Source organism: Octopus bimaculoides, chromosome 21, assembly GCF_046866305.1.
Source record: "Octopus bimaculoides isolate indiv1 chromosome 21, ASM4686630v1, whole genome shotgun sequence".
Classification (NCBI taxonomy): Eukaryota; Metazoa; Mollusca; class Cephalopoda; order Octopoda; family Octopodidae; genus Octopus; species Octopus bimaculoides.
In genome coordinates, this window is record NC_142948.1 from 26485399 (window position 1) to 26495398 (window position 10000).

Below are 10000 nucleotides of genomic sequence, written 5' to 3' on the forward strand. Positions count from 1 at the left end.
GTGTGTGTGTGTGTGTGTGTGTGTGTGTGTGTGTGTATTTTTTTTTTGTATTTCTGTTTCACAACACGTAGAGAAATGAAAGATAATGTTAATATTTGAAATAAGAAAAAAAAAAAACTAGATGCAGAACAAAAATAAATCTGAATAAAAAATAGAGATCAATTTGTTTCCGTAACGAGAGGGGAATTAGAGAAAGAAGAATTTCTATGAAGCGACATAAAAAAAACAAAAAAAAAACGGTGCCGTTGTTTTTATGTATGGGTTGAAAGTAGAGAAGAAACTATATGTGTGTGTGTGTATATATATATATATATATATATATGTGCATATGTGTGTGTGTATGATATATATATGTATGTATATATGTATGTATATATATTTTTCTCAAGTAGTTGTCATGAAACTGATTCGTGGTAATTAGGTGCTATTGTTAACGTCACTGCGGCTATAAAACGTAAATTTTTATTTTAATATTCAAGCTTTTTTTTTTTTATATATATGACTAACACATTCTTCTTTAAATTTAGAAATGATTATTATAATTTATTTAGTTTTTCTCTCCTTTTTTTTTGTTTCGATAAGGCCTCCACATCAAAGGATTAAGGAAAGCGAAGGTGATCTGTCAGAGCGTCGTTTAAGACCAGTGGACGAAAGCTATGCAGTTTGGACTTCAGTTTAGAGATTTAACTCGAGTATTGGCCAAAGTGTGCAATTCGTTAAACGTACCCAAAGTGTCAGTAGCAGCGGTTTTAACCCTAATCTGAGATTAAAGGTACCACCGAGAAATGAGAACAGGGTCGGAGAAGGGGAGGAGAAAGGTGTGGTCTCTGAATGGGATATTTTTGACAAAATTACATCCACGAGGTATTGGTAGACCCCCAAATCTGTGGTTAACAGAACAAACCATGTTTCCTTATTTCTTTACTGTCCGCAAGGGGTTACATACAAAAGGGGACAAACAAGGACAGACAAAGGGATTAAGTCGATTATATTGACCCCAATGATTAACTGGTACTTATTTAATCGACCCCGAAAGGATGAAAGGCAAAGTCGACCTTGGCGGAATTTGAACTCAGAACGTAACAGCAGACGAAATACCGCTAAGCATTTTGTCCGGCGTGCTAACGTTTCTTATTTCTTTGTTGCCCACGAGGGGCTAAACATAGAGGGGACAAACAAGGAGAGATAAAGAGATTAAGTCGATTACATCGACTCCAGTGTGTAACTGGTACTTAATTTATCGACCCCGAAAGGATGAAAGGCAAAGTCGACCTCGGCTCAGAACGTAACGGCAGACGAAATACCGCTAAGCATTTCGCCCGGCGTGCTAACGTTTCTGGCAGCTCGCCGCCTTTGACGGAAACAAACTAGGTTTCCGTCTATATCTACCAAGTGTGTACTCAAAAGAGAAAGGATGTGGGGGAATCGTGACAAAAAGGTTCTTTAAAGAATGCCGGAGGTTTTAAAGGTAGTCGTGATTTTTCTTAGACATAAAATATTGATATAAAATTTTGGCACAAGGCCAGCCATTTTGTGGGAGGGATTAAGTCTATTACATCTACTCCAGTATTCAAATGCTATTTATTTTATCGACTCCGAAAGAATGAGAGGCAAAGTTGACCTCGGTGGAATTCGAACTCAGAACGTAAAGACGGATGAAATGTCGCTAAGCATTTTGTCCGTTTTGCTAACGATTTTTCCAGCTCGCCACCTTTCTGAAAAATGAAACATTAGAACCGAATGCAATATTTATAAACCCATTAAAAAAAAATCCTTAATTCAATGGCAGCGAGTCTATGGTTAAATTACATTCGGTAAATAACTCAAGGAATAAAGACGTGCCCCAGCATGGCCAAAGCCTTAGGGCTGAAACAAATAAAAAAATATAGTAAAACAATTTTAACGCTATTTTTTAAGTCTACAAGTTCTTTAGATAAATTTGGAGTAACATTATTATATTTACCACAAATTTTGGGTATTGGTGCGTCTTCAGGCAGACTTCTACTCACTAATAACAAAAATTATATTTTGAAAATGAGTTTAAAATTGTGTTGTATTTCGGGTAGAGTCATTATGCCAATAATAAACACACGCACTGGTTCTATGTCACTTCTTTATATTTTATTTGTCAATTGATTAACTATTTAACCAATTAACTAATCGATTGTTTAATGAATCGATCGTTGTACCAATCAATCAGCCACGATTGTCAAAAATCTGTCGCTGTTTAAAATATAAGTATTATGCTTGACTTAATTTATTTTTAAGAACAAACAAGATACTTATTAAAACGCCAGCATTTCCGGAAGTTCTTCTCTGACATTTACCTCCCTCTTTTCCCTTCTGAGTGCACAACAGACCCCAAACATACGTTACTGCCCAGGTGAAAAATCATCGAATTTAATAATAGTACTTACAAGATCAGCCGTATTTCTTTCGTTTTCCAGTATATCACAGAGCACATACTAGCACTCTGATGTAGTGGAAAACGAAGGAGACATGCCTAGTTATGTCTTATCGAAATGAACAAATATCTTCACTCTACCTTATGGTATCGAGTACTTAATCTTCACTTGCGGGTTTCTCTGTGTTTTAAAGGAGTGTGTACATACAAATACGCAGATATACACATACAATCATATATCTATATCTATATCTATATATATATATATATATACACACATATATATATTAAAAAATAACGTCGACCACTAACGTGGACAATTAATGCGCTAGAAATAGATCACATCTTGTGTCTATTAAGACCTAAATTGTTCTCAACATGAAATATAGCAGCATACCAAAACGTGAGCGGGCAAGACATTTAAATATAGCAGCATATATATATATATATACATACATGTGTGTATATGCAAAGATAAATATACATTCATGAACGTATATATACACAGACACACTTATGGACATACATATATGTATATATAGATATATATACATGGACACACACATACATACATACATTTCATTTTCTATATGTTTCTGATATTGGCTTATGGACATGCTGGAGCACTGCCTTCAAGGGTTCAATCGAACAAATCGGCCTCAGCACTTATTTTTTTTTATTAAAGTCTGTTACATTTGCCGAAGCGCTAAGTTATGAGGACGTAAACAAAGTAGCACCGGTTGTCATGGGGTGGCTGGGAACAAATACATACTCGCACGCACACACACACACACACACACGCGCGCGCGCGCGCGCGCGACGGCCTTCTTTCAGTTTCCGTCTACCAAATCCACTCAAGGCTTTGGTCGGCCCGGGGCTATAATAGAAAATACTTGCCCAAGGTGTCATGCAGTGGGACTGAACCCGGAACCATGTGGCTGGTAAGCAAGCTACTTACCACACAGCCACTCCTGCGACTATGTTAAAAAAATATATAACATATATATAAGTACAAACAAACGGAAAATACAAACATAGAATGTCACTAAATCCTCTTCGGTTATCGTCCAAAGGATTGTAGCAATTTCACACCTTTAACGATATACACATTTACACAAACATGCACACATACATATAATGTATACATACTCATATATACATGCATTTTTATACACCTATATCTATGCACAGACGTTCACATATATCAATGTATTTGTATATTTTATACAGGAAGTAAAGAAACAATTGTGATGCATGATTTCGACATTGCTCCAAATCCAGTCGTAACAGGAAAAGCCATCACGTTAACAATTAGAGCAGAAACTAAAAAAGTCCTCAATGGCTCTGATGTGAAACTAGACCTCTCTAGAAGTAGCTTATTTGGATGGGTTCCACTTCCGTGCGTTTTTCATTTCGGTTCATGGTAAGTCACTTTGTCATTTCATATAGCGTATAATTGTGGCATGTTGCTATGTAGGTATTTGATTGGTTGGGACGAGATGTGTTGAGTGTTGGGGTGGTGTGTTGTGCTACAATGCGTTGCATTGTGTTGCGATGCGTTTGTAGTGTGGTGCGTTGCGGTGCGATGTGTTGCGTTGAAGTGTGATACGATGGGCTGCACTGTGATGCGTTACGTTGCGGTGTGATACGATGTGATGCGATGAGCTGCACTATGATGCGTTACGTTGCGGTGCGATGCAGTGCGATGCGATGTGTTGCGTTGCAGTGCGATACGATGTGATGCGATGGGCTGCACTGTGATGCGTTACGTTGCGATGCGATGTGATGCGCTATGGTGCGATGCGTTTTGATACGATGTGTTGCGATACGTTGCATTGCGGGGGTGATACGATGTGTTGTAGTGTGGTACAATGCAGTATGATGCACTATAGTGCGATGCGTTGTAATACGATGTGTTATAATGTGTTGCGTTGCAACGCGGTGTGGTACGACGTATTGTGTTGCAAAGTGAAGGCGCGTGGCTCAGTGGTTAGGGCATTCGCCTCAAGATCGTAAGGTCGTGAGTTCGATTCCCGGCGACGCGTTGTGTCCTTGAGCAAGACACTTTATTTCACGTTGCCCCAGTCCACTCAGCTGGCAAAAATGAGTCGTACCTGTATTTCAAAGGGGTCAGCCTTGTCACGCTGAGTCTCCCTGAGAACTAGGTTAGGGGTACACGTGTCTGTGGATTGCTCAGTCATTTGCATCCCCTACACACTTTCTTCCTTCCTTCCTTCTTCCTTTCTTTCCTCTCTTCTTTCTTCCCTTCCTCTTCTTTCCTTCCTCCTTTCTTCCCTTCCTTCCTTCCTTCCTTCCCCTCCCCCTACACAAAGAATACGAAGTTTCCCTCTTTACCAAATCCCGTTTTACCGAAATAACCCACTGTCAGTTTTAACCTGATCCCCTCGCGTTCATCCACTCTTCATCTCTTGCATGTCTTCTTTAACCTTGCAGCACATACCATGACTCCTGTACCCTTTTCAGTCGGCTGAAGAAAGAGAATTGGGGAGGCAAAATGGCTGACGTCATTATCCAACTCGAATCTCTTTTGTCTCAGGAGAATATCAATATTCAGTGTCCTGTTCCTGTGCAGAAGATGAGCATTGAAAACGTTTCTTTGAAATTACCGACTCTGTCTTCTACCGCAGCCCTTCTTGTCCAGGTAAGTTTTTTCTTGTTTATCTTTGTTAGGAAAGAAGAGCAGTACCCATAACTTTCGCATAACCTTCATGATTGGTGGAAAGAAGCAAGGCAGGCCTCTTCGAACCGTAATTGTTGTTGGCACTCCGTCGCTTACGACGTCGAGGGTTCCAGTTGATCCGATCAACAGAACAGCCTGCTCGTGAGATTAACGTGCAAGTGGCTGAGCACTCCACAGACACGTGTACCCTTAACGTAGTTCTCGGGGACATTCAGCGTGACACAGAGTGTGACAAGGCTGACCCTTTGAAATACAGACACAACAGAAACAGGAAGAAAGAGTGAGAGAAAGTTGTGGTGAAAGAGTACAACAGCGTTCGCCCCCATCCCCTGCCGGAGCCTCGTGGAGCCTTAGGTGTTTTCGCTCAATAAACACTCACAACGCTCGCTCTGGGAATCGAAACAGCGATCCAATGACCGCGAGTCCGCTGCCCTAACCACTGGGCCATTGCGCCTCCACCCTCGAACCGAATACCAGGCCTAAATGCTTGTAACGAATGGACTTCCGAGTCATATAGAATCATAGGGCCAGTTTCTCGGTTTCGGTGGCGTGTATATTCACCTCCTGGACGGGACGCCGGTCAGTTGCAAGATTGCTCATTTCTGGCTGCTGAGTGAACTGCAATGGCACTCAACTCGAAGCCATGTGGTTGGGAAGCAAGTTTCTTATCACACAGCCACGCCTACGCACATACATACACACCTCTCTCTCTCATATATATATATATATATATATATATATATATATATATATATATATATATATATATATACTAAGTTGCCAATGTGACGTTACCAAAATCACGACCACAGTAAAAATGTACCTTTTTAATAATTTCTTTTTCTTTTTTCTGTTTACTTTCTAGGGAGACTACAAAATGAAGCTGACGGCAATCGACAGACACACGAAGAAAGTCAATTTATGTATGGCATGGGAGATGTCCATAAAAGCATAAAAACACCTTAAGGATTGGATGCCTCTCTCTCTCTCTCTGTGTCTATCTATCTATCATTAAAACACACAAAATGACGGACTCATTTTAAAGAGTAAAACTTAATTGTCCTGCATATACGTACATACATACATACATATATACATGCACACACACATACAGACATATTTGTATATATATATATCTGTATATAGATACATACATATGTGTGTGTACATGCGTTGAAGCCGTGACAGTGACGAGGACGCAGTTGGAGCAACGAAAATTTTGAAACCAAATAAATGTTCTAGTGAACTTAACAGTCTTTGTTTTGTCTTATATTTTGTACTTTTTATTTTTATTATTTTGGAAATTATTAATACGTATGTTCCACATTGACCTATGGTCTCTGATCCGATCCCGGGCAAATATATCTCCGATATATATATATATATATATATATAGGCGCAGGAGTGAAGGTGACCAAACTCAACATTAAGATTGCTGAAAAGTCAGGGAACTCCATCAGATCACAACTATGTAGGAGGTATCCCTTTGAGAATACCATATGCACCAATGATAACTGCATGGAATGTAGGATTAACCATGGCCTTAACTGTAGAACTAGAAATGTAGGCTACAGCATAAGATGCTTGTAAAGGTGCTTGTAAAGACATGAACATGACACGCATAGCGGAAACATCTAGGAGCATTGCGGAAAGGCTAAATGGACATTTGAGACAATATGACGACAAAAAAACAGTCCTCCATACCCTACCAACATGCCAAGGACCAACATGGAGGCAACCTGGGTCAATTTGACATCTGCATTTTATCCAAGCACCCAAAGGATCCAACCCTCAGACAAATACAGGAGTACGTCCTCGTAAAGGAAACATCCCCAGTACTAAATAGGAAATATTCGTAGTAGGTAAACATACCCCATACCGACAGTTTATATTTATATACAGGTAGAAAAGTTAGTGGGCTGGGATCTTTCTGATTTGGCCGGCGCCACTTTTTATTTATGTTTTATTTAGTGTGTTTTCTACCGAAACACTTTCAAACTTCGAATACTTGTATATTTTGTCTTATAGAACAGATAAAAAAATTTTGTATTCGAAGTTATTTCATGTAAAAAATTGTCGTATTTCGGTAATTTCAACCAATCACTGACGTCTAACCAGTACAAACGCACGAACGATGTCATAAATTACAGTACTGCCGATAGTTGTTGTTGATTTTATTCAAGGGAAAAGATCCCATTACACCGCACAACGCTTTGTTGACAATTTACAGCAGTAATTGTTTTCACCTCAATAGACGTCAGTGATTGGTTGAACTTACCGAAATACGACAATTTTAGCACGAAATAACTTTAAAAAGATAAAATTTCCTCAATAACACTAAGAGTAAAAGATGTTTTATATGACACATTCTACCAGTGTCCAAAGTTTGAAAGTGTTTCGTTAAGAAAACAAGTGGCGCCCGCCAATTCAGAAAGATCCGTGGGCTGTTATGTAGATAGATATGTGTATGTGTGTGTGTGTGTGTATGTATATGCGCATATATGTAGGCAAATGGATATGAATGTAAACAGATAGACATACAGATGGATAAGTACATAGGTAATATGAACAGACAAGCACACACACACACAAATAAAGACTGAAACATGATCATATATACACACACTTCACTTCACACAAGGTCACATATGGAGACACATCCATACTACAGACAGTACATGGTCACAAAAACCTACACACACACACAAGGAGACAGAGGTACACACACACATAAAAACACACGAACACACACACACATGAATATGTAGAATGCATACATACAAACGTACACACATACGTACATATATACATACGCACACATGCATACAAAGGCGGCGAGCTGGCAGAAACGCTAGCATGCCGGGCGAAATGCTTAGCGGTATTTCGTCTGCCGCTACGTTCTGAGTTCAAATTCCATCTTTGCCTTTCATCCTTTCGGGGTCGATGAAATAAGTACCAGTTACGCACTTAGGTCGGTATAATCGACTTAATCCGTTTGTCTGTCCTTGTTTGTCCCCTCTGTGTATAGCCCCTTGTGAGTAGTAAAGAAATAACAGACACATGCATACATATACTCATAATAATATGAGTTATATATATGCATATATACATACATATATGTACATACCTACATATATATATATATATATATATATACATGCATATACATAAATACATACATACATACCTACATATATATATATATATATATATATATATGCATATACATAAATACATACATACATACATACATGTGTATGCGCACAGACACTAACCCACACACATGCGCACAAACAAACAAAAAGAACACAGCTTGGATAACGGACAAAGCCAATGACTATTGAAATGGCTGCAAGACGCAACGAAAATTTTAGGAAAAATAAATACGTAAATGAGTGGAAACTTAACCGAGAGTGTGTTAAATAATAAGGTACTAAAAGAGAAGGACTCTCCCCAGACACAGCAATTTATGCTTCAACACACGAACTTACATAAAGAATCATGTAAACCAAGTCCAAAAACGAAACATCTATATCTATAAATACATATAGTTTTAGGGAAAAGAACCAAGTTTCAAGAACTCATCGATGAAAATCCACTATCACATATAGAAAAATTAATAATTAAAAGCACAATAAATGAATATAATATAAAACAAAGTAAATATCATAAGGTAAAGATAATATCTATAAAGCTCAATTTAATTTTAATTTTTTATAAATTGATTTGAATTGAGTTTTTAACCTGTAATTTTGGATTTTGTCCCTAATATTATTATAATTATCTATAAATATATATAAATTTAACTTTTGATTTGCCGCGGTTGACTTTCGATCCTAGTTTGGCAGCCATTGCTTCTAATTTTGACTTTTTATTTTGCATTTGGCTTTATGTTTGTGAAAGTAGCGCTATATCATCTACAAAGCCGAGATCTTCTAGAGCTTCTGCATTTTTAACACTAACGTAAAAGCGGTGTTATTATTGTATGGGGCTGAGATATGGCGAACAACCGTTAAGTCAAATAAGCAAATGCAATCATTCATCAACAGATGCTTGCGTAGTATACTTAAAATTAGATGGCCCAGACACATAAGCAATATGGAGCTATGACAAAGAACAAATCAAGTTTCCATTAGGGAGTATATCGATAAGAAAAAGTGGAAGTGGATTGGTAGCACAATTAGAAACGACACACCAAATGTAGCGAAAAGTGCTTTACAGTGGAATCCGGATGGATATAGAAAGAAAGGTAGGGCTAAGAACTCGTGGTGTAGATCAACACAAAAGGAACTAGAGAAAGGGGGACATTCATGGCAGAGTATAAGTACAGAAGCAAAAAATTATGCGACATGGAATTCAATTATAAGTGGCCTATACTCCGCGTTGAAGGATTAAAGGCAAGAAAAAAATATAAAAATTTACATAGGGTAGGAAAAATTATAGAATTTTTTTCTATCAGTGGCCTAGTATGTATATAAAGTCAATAGGCATATTTTTCATATAAAAATTAGTATACATTTATACACAAAGAGGCAAGCCATTAACAGGTTGCCTGACATATTAGAAAGAACAGTCAAAAAGTCCAAACCACAGTTAAGACCAATTTCGAAGGGAATGAAAAATAAAAACACTTACCATGTTTTACAGCCGAACTTCAGGTTTCGAACTTTAATTAGCAAATAAGATAATTTGCAAAGCGAAGTTCTCATAAGCGGATACGCCAAAACATTAATATATAAATTAGAGACCAAATAACATGTCACATCCTTATGTATTATAATTTTTCGAATCAACTGCGCAGGCGCAGTTTCAATCGGCAGCAAATATAAATTCCGATTAAACTGCAGAAATTGCTAAAATCTTTTCTTAAAATTATTATAGGGTAGGAAAAAATT

General features: G+C 37.8%; 1 protein-coding gene across 2 annotated transcripts in view; it reads left to right on the top strand.

The window, feature by feature from the left end:
- LOC149131527 (uncharacterized) overlaps window positions 1-6356 on the top strand; it is a 13456-nt gene extending 7100 nt beyond the window's left edge. For both annotated transcript variants that reach the window (XM_089338957.1, XM_089338958.1), the window contains 3 exons: window positions 3635-3827; window positions 4859-5066; window positions 5971-6356. In XM_089338957.1, coding sequence (XP_089195083.1) covers window positions 3635-3827; window positions 4859-5066; window positions 5971-6060 — 491 coding nt within the window. In that variant the 3' untranslated portion in view covers window positions 6061-6356. The remainder of the gene's footprint in view (window positions 1-3634; window positions 3828-4858; window positions 5067-5970) is intronic.
- The last annotated feature ends 3644 nt before the right edge of the window (window positions 6357-10000 follow it).